This window comes from Rhincodon typus, chromosome 21, assembly GCF_021869965.1.
Source record: "Rhincodon typus isolate 14 chromosome 21, sRhiTyp1.1, whole genome shotgun sequence".
NCBI lineage: Eukaryota > Metazoa > Chordata > Chondrichthyes > Orectolobiformes > Rhincodontidae > Rhincodon > Rhincodon typus.
In genome coordinates, this window is record NC_063352.1 from 47,065,419 (window position 1) to 47,078,537 (window position 13,119).

At 42.5% G+C, this 13,119-nt stretch overlaps 1 protein-coding gene across 1 annotated transcript in view; it reads left to right on the top strand.

Moving 5' to 3' along the window:
* LOC109917276 (apolipophorins-like) overlaps positions 1-13,119 on the top strand; it is a 103,045-nt gene that overhangs the window by 44,502 nt on the left and 45,424 nt on the right. Inside the window, exons 6-8 of the mRNA XM_048609762.1 lie at positions 1,298-1,435; positions 2,474-2,663; positions 8,402-8,541. Of these exons, the coding sequence (XP_048465719.1) occupies positions 1,298-1,435; positions 2,474-2,663; positions 8,402-8,541 (468 nt within the window). The remainder of the gene's footprint in view (positions 1-1,297; positions 1,436-2,473; positions 2,664-8,401; positions 8,542-13,119) is intronic.

Genomic DNA, 13,119 nt, shown 5'->3' on the forward strand with positions numbered 1-13,119 from the left:
TATTCAGAAAATGCAGTCTGATGGTTAACCAACTTTGCTGTCACTGGCACAAATTTATGTTTTCATTTGACAAGCATTCCTGTGGACTGCATTATGTTGCATTTCTCTTCACGTTGAGGTACATATATTTTCGTTGAGTAACAAATTACCACATTTATAGGATGAAAAATCCCACATTATAAGCTAGGTAACATATGAAAGAAGTTCATAGATATCTGAGCAAATTTTCAGGAAATGAATTAAAACTGTACTAGAGGCTCTCCGAAAGAGCTCCTTCAGAGTCAGTGGTGACTGTTGAGCAAAACTTAGCATTGAACCCAGGAAGAAACCAGGTTACAGCCTCCCTCACACTATGTGAGGTCATCAGAGCATAATGGCCTCAGTTGTTTCCTTTAGGTTTACTGGTGTGAAGCATGACAGAGTCTCACAGATATGTGTTCAGCTTTTAACTCATTATGTTTGCAATGGGAGACTTCGAAAGACATGAAAACACTCTGCTGTTACATGAAGTTTATCAACAACTTGTTGTCGACACAATCAGCTACATTTGAAAATGTCATACTGGTAACCCTCCATAAATCTAATTGCACGTTTAAGGGGCCATGTGGACTGTGAGCTGGCCCTTGTGCAGTTTTCATGTGTAGATTTAGAATAGGAAATTCATGAATGTTGTCTGACTGAAATAAGCAGCTTTTCGGTGTGTTCCTAGTGCTGTCTCTGATCCAGCAACTACTACAATGTCAGAGATTTACCCAGTGCCTTGATACACATAAATATCTTCACTGTGGCTTCATGTTTAGGCACAAGGAAAACAAATAATGTCCAAAGATGTGCAGGTTAGGTGGATTGGCCGTACTAAATTGCCCTTAGTGTCCAGGGGTGTGCAGGCTAGGTGGGTTAGCCATGGAAATTACAGGGGTAGGGTAGCAGTGTAGGACTGGGTGGGATGCTCTTTGGAATGTCACTGTAGATGCAATGGGCCAAATAGCCTGCTTCCACACTGTAGGGATTCTATGATTCTATTAAAATGAGCCAAGAAGGGAAAAATTAATGGAGTAAGGACTACAACAGGGTGCAATGAGATTTCAAGAGGTGGAAAGGTACAGAGAAGAGTTTGAAAGAACAACTTGAAATTCACTTAAATTCTCTGCAAAATAATGTGAACAGTATAAGACATATCAGAATGTTCTAGTGAAATTATTTTAAGTGCATTTTGGAACAACTCAGTCAGCTCTAACTACTATGATATATACCATTCTATATTTATAGCTCTTTGTTTTTAATACTTTTTCTACAGGTGGATATTTCAGGAAAGTGTTTGTCTACATATAAGATGCAAGGTTCCCTCCTTACAAAGTCTAAAGACCTGAACCGTTGTTCCTTACGTGCTACAGCTGTCACTTCATTGCAGTCAGTACGTCTACCCGATTCTGCAGTAAGCAAAACCATTAATAACATCCATTAGAGTTCAAATAGCCTTTCTCTATCATCTTCAAAATAAAAACATTATATTTTACCTATTTCATTGTCATTCTGTATCAGTTAATAGATCAATATATTGATTAGTTAACTTCTGAATAGTTCTAATGAGAATTCTGAGATGAACTGTAACCAAATAATTGTTCTAAAAAAAAATCAATTAAAGAGTGAGTTTTTCATTATCAAGAGACCAAGACGTTTGCAAACATTATTGCGGGTATTTTAAATCAAATAATTGCTTGGTAGTATAGAACTCAAACATTGCTAGAAAGGGGCATAAGGTTGAATCATCTTATCTTCGATTTATCATACAAGAATCTAAAATTTGGAAGGGAACTGTGATTTATACAGCATGAGGAGAGAGTACTGACTGGCGGGACCATGGTTGGCATGGAGATAAAGTTGGATCTATTTACTGTCAATCTCAGTCAGCTGATTCACCTGAAACCTCATTGGTCAGGGTGTTGATATGGACAGCATGGTTTTGGCTGCCTCTCTGACCCTTTGCACTCCTCTCATTGAGAATGTGTACTTAAATCAGCTTGGGGCAGCATGGTGGCTCAGTGGTTAGCACTGCTGCCTCTCAGTGCCAGGGACTAAGGTTCGATTCCACCCTTGGGCGACTTTGTGCAGTTTGCACGTTCTCCCCGTGTCTGCGTGGGTTTCTTCTGGGTGCTCCAGTTTCCTCCCACGGTCCAAAAATGTGCAGGCTAGGTGGATTGGCCATGCTAAATTGACCATAGTGTTCAGGGATGTGCAGATAAGGTGGATTAGTCATGGAAAACGCAGGGATAGGGTAAGGGGCTAGGTCTGGGTGGGATGCCCTTCGAAGGGTTGGTGTGGACTCGATGGGCCAAATGGCCTGCTTCCACACTGTAGGGATTCTACGTATTTCGTGTGAAAGACAAAATGATGATTGTAAAAACAAGCATATCTCTGCCTGAAAGAAATGGTGGTGATTAAGCCTCTCTGACGTTTCATTGTTCTCATTTAGTCCCACCAACAGATCCTGGATTCACAGCTGGAATGTGTACAGAGCTATAATGATGGCACCATAGAAATGACCATTTGCAATGAGTCAAATGTCTTTCAGCCTTTCTCCAAAGAAGGAAAAGGGGCAAAGACAGAAATTCTCACCACACTGAAATTTTTAAAGATGGAGGAAGTGGTATTCACGCCCAGAGGTGAGTCAGAAATACCGAACGCAAACCTGAATTCTGCAATGATTTGTAATCAAAACCAGCATTAACCATGTTGGCATGGACTCTCTGAATGGCTGCGAAATGTGCTGGCAAACAGCGTGTAGGCCACTAAGCTTTGTCTGTGCCAGTGAGCTCTTGTCAGCGTTTACTAGCATGAATAAACTAAATGTACATGTTCCTTGCTGGAATTAAGAGCAGAGCTCAACTTAAAATTTCTGCCTTAAATCAATTCTTAGATCGTCTTGTCCATTGTTTCCAGCATTAAAATGGGCATTTCACTGTACAGTTGAGGGGCAAAATCATTATTGTTCAGTGTGATTTGGACAAGTTGTGACTGGGCATGTGCATGGCAGATGAAGTATAATGTGAATAAATATGAGGTTGTTCACTTTTGTTGCAAAAACAACAAGGCAGATCATTATCTAAACATTGATAAGTTGGGAAAGGGAGAGGTGCGATGAGACTTGGTCTACTAAAGGTAAGTGCAGTAGGCGGTGAAAGAGGCAAATGGTATGTTGGCCTTCATAGCATGAGGATTTGAGAACAGGAGTAGGGATGTCTTGCTGCAGTAGTACAGGGCCTTGGTGGGACCACACCTGGAATATTGTGTACAGCACTGGTCCCCTTATCTAAGGAAGGATGTTCTGGCTAAAGAAGGAGTGCAACGAAGGTTTACCAGACTAATTCCCGTGCTGATGTATGAAGAGACACCGGATTAATTAGGACTGTGTTCACTGGACTTTCAAAGAATGAGTGGGGTATCTCATAGAAACCAATAAAATTCTAAAAGGACGCAATAGGGTAAATGCAGAAAGGATGTTCCTAATGACCAAGGAATCCCAAACCAGGGTTCACAGTCTAAGGATGTGTGATAGACCCTTTAGGACTGAGATGAGGAGAAATTTCTTCACCCAGAGAGTAATGACGCTGGGGAATTCTCTGCAGCAGAAACTGGTTGAGGTTAAACATTGAATATTTTCAAGAAGGAGTTAGAAATAGTTCTTAAGGCTAAAGAGATCAAAGGGTATGGGAAGAAAGTGTGAGGAGGGTACTGAGTTGGATGGTAAGCTGTAATTCTTTTGAATGGTGGTGCAGACTTGATAAGTCGAATGGCCTACTCTTGTTCCTATTTTCTGTTTCTAAATTAGGAGTTATAGGATTCTTTGGAAGATGCCCTTTTTATTCCTAAATCTAGATGATACAGACACTTGTGGAACACCTCTGCACAGCCTCCAGCTTGCAAAATGTTCTTGAATCCTAACAATTTGCTTTTTTAGTCAGTGCAGTTCTACTTAGTAGAATTCTTATCTTTATCATAAATGCCTAACTTTGCACTTAATCAAATATGTTTTGAAATCTTTATAAATCATATCCACTACATTTTCTCAATCTGTCCTCTGCTTATTTTCCAAAAGATTTCTCCAATCTTAACACTGGCTGAAGAAACGTCATTTTGGACCCGAAATGTTAACTCTGTTTCTCTCTCCCCCCAGATGCTGCCAGACCTGTAGGGTTTCTCCAGCAATTTCTGTTTTCAAATCTCTAATCAGAAGTTTGATCTGACTTTTAAAAAGCATGTGGTCTGACTCATATTACCTCTTGATTCTTCAAATGGTCCTGTCAATTATGTTCAAGAACAAAAATAGAAATTGCTAGAAAAACTCAGCATGTCTGGCAGCATCTGTGGAGAGACAAACTGAGTTAACATTTCAAGTCCAGTGTGACTCTTCATCAGAACTATCTTTGACTGGGGTCCAGGGATCACTAGGGCAATTTTACAGGGATTCAAACAATCTTAACAAATGGTTAATGCTGAAGTCAGAGATAACACACTGGAGGAACACAGCAGGCCAGGCAGCATCAGAAGAGTGGGAAAGCTGATGTTTCAGGTCAGGACCTTTCTTCAGAAATGGGGGAGGGGGAAGGGAGCTCTGAAATAAATAGAGAGAGGAGGGGTGGAGCTGGGGAAGTTAGGTGGGAAGGTGATAGGTGTGTGCAGGTAGGCAGAGGTGGGGATTGGTCAGTGAGGTGGGAGAGAAGACGGACAGGTCAAAGAGGCGGAGATGAGAGGGAGGATTGGTCATGAGATGAGGCCGGGGGGTGGGGAGATTTTGAAGCTAGTTAATTATCTCTTGTTATTAAATGTCTTCTACCCACATTGTACAATACTAAATATAGAAAACCACATGGTATTATTGAAGGCAAAAAAATTTGTTGACAGGAATAATTCAGCAAGTGCAGTGAGTAGTCATTATACAAAGGGAATAGATTGTTCTAAACATTGTGTCTGTCCACTGGTGATGCATAGAGAATCTCTAGAATCATAGAGTCACAGAGACATACAGCATGGAAACAGACCCTTCGGTGCAACTCATCCATGTCAACCAGACATCCTAAATTTAAGTTGGTCCCATTTGGCCCATATCCCTCTAAACCCTTCCTATTCATGTACCCATTTAAATGTTGTAAAATCGTACCAGCCTCCACCACATCCTCTGGCAGCTCATTCTATACATGCTACACCCTCTCACCTTAAACCTATGCCTTCTAGTTTTGGATTGGGGGAGGTGATGGCCTAGTGATATTATAGCTGGACTGTTAATCCAGAGACCCAGATAACATTCTGGGGACCCGGGTTCGAATCCCACCATGGCAGATGGTAGAATTTGAATTCAATAAATATATGGAATTAAGAGTCTAATGATGACCATGAATCCATTGTTGATTTTTGGAAAAATCCATCTGGTTCACTAATGTCTTTCAGGGAAGAAAACTGCCATCCTTACCTGGTCCGACTCTAGACCCACAGCAATGTGGTTGACTCTGAACTGCCCTCTGGGCAATTAGAGATGGGCAATAAATGCTGCCTAACCAGTGACGTCCTCATCCTGTGAATGAATAAAGAAAAAAGAACTCCCCTACCCTGGGGAAAAGACGTTGGCTATTCACCTTATCCATGGCCCCCATGATTCTATAAACTTCTATAAGGTCACTCCTTAGCCTACGACACTCCAGGGAAAATAGCCCCAGCCTATTCAGTCTCTGCCTATAGTTCAAACCCTCCAACATCCTTGTAAATCTTTTCCAAACCCTTTCAAGTTTCACAACATGTATTGAAATACAGTGAAAAACTTTGTTTATGTGCAGTATAGGCAGATCACAGCAGGCAGAGGACGTACAGGTCAAAAACACTTAAAGGCATATAGGTTACATTGCAGGTTACGTCCTTCCGAAATGACTTCTGGGACAATGAGACGCTGGGTGGAAACATGAGAAGTGGGCAGAAATGTGGGCAAGACACTTAATTGGGCTGATGGCAGCTTCCTAATGGCAGGAAATTAGTTAATGGTGAATTCAAGGCAAGCAGAGAGAACCGATTTTGAATGGTTTCACGTCTCCTGCGCACTTTGGCACATTAAGTTGCACATTTGTGAACAAGCTGTCAGCAAATGAGAGAGATGTGCCTTCGGGTTAAAGGTGACCCTTCGGGTTAAAGGTGACGTGCAGTAGGCAGGGGAGTCTTCGTTGTAGTGAGTAAGCACTGCTCTTCCTGTATGGAGAACTTTCCTGCATCCAAGGGGAGGAGGCTGAGCAATTATACTGAGCACATCTTATCAATATCTACTTTGACAAGGCCCCTCAGAATCTTCTATGTTTCAGTAACATCACCCTTCAGTCTTCTAAAGTAAACGTCCAACCTGCTTAGCCATTCTTTATAAATCAACCCCTTAATCTTAGGATTTCTCTAGGCTGATTCCTATTTGTTATGGTTGGTTGGCTCGCCAAGCTGGTTCATTGTTCCGTAGACGTTTCATTACCCTACTGGGTAACATCATCAGTGCAGCCTCCAATAAAGCGCTGTTGTGTTTTCCCACTTGGTATTTAAACTCTGGTGTCCGTTGAGCTGGATTACCTCCTTCCGGTTTTCATTCTCAGTGGTGTGTATATAGGATCTAGCTCCATGTGTTTGTTGATGGCCTCCTTAGTGGAGAACCAGGCTTCTAGGAATTCCCGCACTTGTCTCTGCTTGGCCTGTCCCAGGATCTTGGTGTTGTCTCAATCGAACTAGTGGTTTTCCTTACACCAGGATCATGGGACAGGCGAAGCAGAGACAAGCACAGGAATTCCTAGAGGCTTGGTTCTCCACTAAGGAGGCCATCAACAAACACACAGAGCTAGATCCTATATCTGCGAATGAAAACCAGAAGTGAGGTAATCCAGCCCAACGGACTCCAGAGTTTAAATAACAAGTGGGAAGACACAACGGCGCTTCATCGGAGGCTGCACTGATGATGTTACCCAGCACGGTAATGAAACGTCTGCGAAACAACAAACCAGCTCGGCGAGCCAACCAACCACAACACCCACAACCCGAGCTACAAATCTGCTCTAAAGCCTTAGAAATCCTATTTGAACTGCCTCCAATGCTAGTATATCCTTTCTTAAAAAAAGGGACTAAAACTGTACGCAATATTCCAGGTGCAGCCTCACTAGCATTCTGTACAGTTGCGACAAGACTTCGCTATTTTTAAACCACAACCCCTTAGCAATAAAGGCCAAATTCAATTTGTCGTCTTAAGTACTTGCTGTACCTGCCTGCTAACTGTTTGTGTTTCATATATAAAGACATTCAGATTCCTTCATGTAGGGTCCAGACTCTCAATATACATAGAAACATAGAAGATAGGAGCAGGAGGAGGCCATTCAGCCCTTTGACCCTGTTCCGCCATTCTTCACGATCATGGCTGATCGTCCAACTCAATAGCCTAAGCCTGCTTTCTCCCCATAACCTTTCATCCCAAGTGCTATATCTAGCTGCCTCTTGAATAAATTCAATGTTTTGGCATCAACTACTTCCTGTGGTAATGGATTCCACAGGCTCACAACTCTTTGGGTGAAGAAATGTCTCCTCATCTCCGTCCTAAATCGTCTACCCCAAATCCTCATACTGTGTCCCCCTGCTTCTGGACACACCCACCATCGAGAACATCCTCCCTGCATCTACCCTGTCCAGTCCTGTTAGAATTTTATAAGGCTCTATGAGATCCCCCTCCTCACTCGTCTGAACTCCAGCAAAAACAATCCCAACCTAGTCAATCTGTCCTCATATGTCAGACCCGACATCCCCGGAATCGGCCTTCATTGCACTCCCTGAAGAGCAAGAGCATCCTTCCTCAGAAAAGGAGACCAAAATTGCCCAGAATATTCCAGGTGTGGTCTCACCAAGGCCCTTGGTGCAACAACACAACCCTGTTCCATCGACTTTTTTGCTCTTGTGATGCTGTCTGACCTGCTGTGCTCCTCCAGCTCCACACTGTATTGACTCTGACTTCCAGCATCTGCAGTCCTTACTATCTCTGAAATGTTGTTGGCTTTTGATTCTTCCTACCAAAGTGCATGACCTCACACTTTCCTAAATTAAGCTCTCTGTCATTATTTTTGTCCAATATTTGTTCCTTCTCTAACATTATAAAATCAGATAATCTGGTGTATCACATCGTTGTTGCTGGGAACTTGCTGCATGCCCGTTGCAGTCCCTACATTTTGACAATAATTACACTGTTGGCTGTAAAGTCCTTTGAGAGGTTGGGAGCTATCGAAATAGAAGACCATTTCTTTTATACAAGTGGAAGGAAATGGAATTCTTGACTTTGCTACTCTGTCATAGGCTGTGGTTTAATCCGTGGCATCTTGTAAATCCCAATTGCATTTCTTAACAGCGGAACTGAAGGCATTCCACCACAGCACACTGCTGTTTGAGAGAGAGGGTGGAGAAGATAAAAAGACAGGATCCTCGAGTGCAGAGCAAGTCGCAGAGTTAGTGAGACAGCTCTGCATTATCAAAGGCATGACCTTCGAGGTAAGTTGGGTTTTGCATTCTCTTAAGTGTGCAGAGGTGCAATGATGGAGGGAGTTCATTAACTTTCTGAAAGTCTAGAGCTCAGGATCATTTGAAAATCAGGTGGCACACCTTTTAAAACGTTTTGCAAATTAAGCAAGTGTGAGGTGAGAAAAAGTCACATTCACACAGTGAGTAGTAAGGGTATTGCGCACATTCTGGTTCCAGAGAGGCATTTAGAAGGGCATTGGATCAAAACAATGTGCACGGTTTTGGGGGAAAGACCGGAGTGTGACACTAACTTAAAATGCTCAGACAGCCAGTACTGACATGATGGGCTGAATGGTCTCTTTCATTTCCATTGACCATCCTTGAAAGCTCTGCTGGAATAGCACATACAAAACAAGGAGCATTTTTTTCTTAAAAAAAACAGTTGGAAAACCTGAATGGACAAGCTAGCAACATCTCTGAAAAGTGCAGGTCTGATCCTGAGATCAACAAGTAAAGAAGTAGTGTTTAGGTGGTGCCACTTTTACAAAGTTATAACACACTGAAAGAGAACTGGAGGCCCAGGAAATGTATTTTGTATTTTTTTTCTGTTTTTGAGGAATTTTTTTCAACAGTTGTCCTAGAGCAGAACAGATCATTCATCCTTTCATGATGTGCAGGTGTCAGTGTTGGACTGGGGTGGACAAAGTCATAAATTACACACCAGGTGATGGCCCAATCAGGATTATTTGAAAACACAAGGTTTCAGAGCGCTGCTTTCTGAAAGCTTATGATTTCAAATAAACCTGTTGGACTATAACCTGGTGTCGTGTGATGTGTGACTGCATCCTTTCAGTTCACAGTCAGGTATCTGAAAGAATTTGCTGACACCAATGCACGTTAGCAGTGATATCTCTTATAAGAATAATTACAGATATTTACAGATACCAATTAATGATACCATTTTAATGAAATAGGGTCACAGAAATAAACTGTCAAACAAAGTACTTGTTTTTCAAATTTAAATCATTGCTTTAATATTGTGCACAAGTACAGAGGACAACAATTGGTGGCGCCTCAATTACAAATACTTATTAATGAAATTTTAAAAATCATTGAGTCATAGAGATCTACAGCACATAAACATGCCCTCTGGCTCAGTAAGTCAGTGCTGCTCAAAAACAACCACCTGACTATTCTAATCCCGTCTTCCATCACAAACCAGTGTGTTGTGAAAGTAGTATTTTACAACAGTCTCATAAACAAACAGTGAGACAAAGTAGAACTATTCTTTTAATTTTCAATAATCGTGTTAATATTGTGAGCAACTGCAATAATTGGCAGTGCAATGGCTCCATCAGACTGATCCAAATGCTCAATAAAAATCAAAAGAATTGCGAATGCTGTAAAACAGAAATTGCTGGAAAAACTCTGCAGGTCTGGCAGCATCTGTGGAGAGAGAAATCAGAGTTAATGTTTCAGGTCAAGTGACCCTTCATCCTCTGAGCTTTTCTAGCAATTTCTCCAAATGCTTAATCCCTTCCCTTTTGCTACAACCTCTTCAAATTTATCCTGTTAATTTAAGTTTGTTTTGTGTTAAAGAATAATACATGCAAAATAAGCAGTAGAACTATAAAACAATTCTTTTTATGGCACCATACAAATTTGAGTTAGGTGACTTTGTATTCCACATTCTACTGACTAAATATAAAACCCTGTTGTATTATACACAGACTTGGAGGATATCTTTGCATGTTACCATTGGCAATAATGTTGGATGGAGAGAGTATTTCTGGAAGTAGCTCTGACATTTACAGGGAGTAAGTTACAAAGCTTTTACTATATGGAGTCATACAGCACAGAAACTGACCCTTCGGTCCAACTCATCCGTGCTGACCAGACAATCCAATCTGACCTAGTCCCATTTGCCAGCATTTGGCCCATGTCCCTCTAAACCCTTCCTATTCATGTACCCATCCAGATGCCTTTTAAATGTTGTAATTGTATCAGCCTCCACCACTTCCTCTGGCAGCTCGTTCCATATATGCACCACCTTCTGCGTGAAAAAGTTGCCCCTCAGGTCCTTTTTATATTTTTCACCTCTCACTTTAAACCTGTGGCTTCTAGTTTTGGACTCTCCCCACCCTGGGAAAAAGACCTTGACTATTCACCCTATCCATGCCCCTCACGATTTCATAAACTCTGTAAGGCCTCCGATGCTCTAGGGAAAATAGCCCCAGCTTATTCAGCCTCTCCCTATAGCACAAACCCTCCAACCCTGGCAACATCCTTGTAAATCTTTTCTGTACACTCTCAAGTTTAACAACATCTTTCCTAAAGAAGGGCGACCAGAATTGTATGCAGTATTCCAAAAATGGTCTGACCAATGTTGTGTACAGCAACAACACAACATCCCAACTCCTACACTAAATGTACTGACAAATGTATCAAACACCTCCTTCATCGCCCTGTCTACCAGCTACTCCACTTTCCTCTATGCACGCCCCTTAATCTCTTAAGACTGAGAGTTCAGTTGAAATGTACCCTTCAGATGAAATGGGGCAAGTGGGAATGGAGTGGTGATAAAGGGGCACATAAATGTAATTTGGCTCACCTTTTCAAGTGATGACATTTTGTCTTTTTTTTTCAATAGTTTATTGTTAGGTTGCTGTTCAGAATTAAGGAATGAAGGAAGTCCAGTTGAATCTTACTGTAGCAGCAAATGTCCTGGTGGCAGGAACTGGCACTGAGTGTGATGCCTGCTGAGCAGGGGGATTGCCACGCACAACTACATGGGAGATAGAGATAGTAGGAACTGCAGATGCTGGAGAATCCGAGACAACAAGGTGCAGGGCTGGATGAACACAGCAGGCCAAGCAGCATCATAGGAGCAGAGAGGCGATAGCCAAAGTTACCCAAAGCCGAAGGGCAGAAGGAGGGGCAGGAAGGCTTCATTCACCTGATGGTTAAAAATCTGGGCGCCATATTTAACGTGCAGCTAGTCACAACCTGTAAGCTAGTGGTACCATTCTGCCCATCAGAGAAGAAGAGTTTGAAGTTGAACTGCTGTTAGCTCCTTTTCTCCCATCACCCTCAGCCCTTCATCCGTCATCTTAACTCTGTCTTCTGCAATTCCCAAGCCACCTACCATCCCCCTTGATTAACCTTTCTACCTGGAGCTGCCTCCGTTATCACTGACCTGCCAACCATTGTCCTCAATCTCCCTCTATCACCTTCAGTTACTCTCAACTCTTGCCCCCAGCTTCACCATTGAGTCCTTGATCTCTCCTCGATCATACGCCAATGCTGACTGAACTTCTGTTTGTCCAGCACCTGCTGTCTGGCTCTTACAACCCTCATGAGGGTCATTCTGGCCTGACCTCCCTCCTTCGCTGAGCCATACCCTGACCTCTCTGGACAGTGCCACACTAGGCCACTGCACTTTCCCTGGTGCTCTGAAGAGCATCTCACTTAGACTTACCCCCCCTACCCTGTAACCCTGCATTCCCCATGGCTAACCCAACTTGCCTGCATATCTCTGGACAAGTAAGCTTGGCCAATCCACCTAACTGGCATATCTTTGAACTGTGGGAGGAAACCGGAGCACCCGGAGGAAACCCACGCAGACACGGGGAGAATGTGAAAACTCCACACAGACAGTCACCCGAGGGTGGAATCGAACCCGGGCCCCTGGCACTGTGAGGCAGCAGTGCTAACCACTGAGCCACCATGCTGCCCAAAACCCCCCTCCCCGACTAGGACTCGAACTCTGGCCAACCACTAAACCACCAAGGAAGACCATTTTCATCCATTGCTTCGTAACATTCACGCTGCAACTCTGAAAATTGACATTTCACGGGCGACACACGTAAAAGCACACTCCCCCTCCCATCAACCACCATTGATCCCCTACTCCTTGGATGTACAGAAGATCCCAACTTTGGAGTTGGGTTGGAGCCTGGGAGTTTCTTTTGAGGCTGAGGGACTGAGACATTGATTTCACTACCAGTGGTGAGAAGAGTAATTGCAGAATGATCACTTTAAACTGACAGTTTCAAGTGGAAATATACATTCAGGAATTTATAATGGAAACGTTGACACAAGAATTGGCTCAAACCTTAAAATGGGAAGAAGGTAGTATGTATAGTCGTTTGTAAGGTTTTAACCATAATACCAGGTAAGCCACAATCATGGTGCTGCACTTCAATTGTCAGGGAAGATTGAGGAAGGGAATTCAGTTACTTTTAGATTATGGGAGTGAATTTCATTGTGCAAGCTGCTGTATCTTTAGAGGATCGACTGAAAGAAAATTTACCTGTGTAATGCATAAGTGGAGTTTCTGCTTACAGTGACCAAGTGGAAGATCCCAGGGAAATCTACAGTGTGTAAATCAGACTTGTATAGGTTGGTAACAGAAAGAGCCTCTTGTGTAGTAGAGAAATTCCAGGGAAGCCAATGGGGAAGTTGGAATGTTATATTTCAGACAGTTTTGAACTGTTTTCATTACTATATCCCTTGTATTATATTGTTTAAGGGTTTAGCAGAGGTTGTATATCAATTAGAGAAAAAAGAAATCACAGTATGTTAAAGAGAGATAACAAGGTGTGGAGC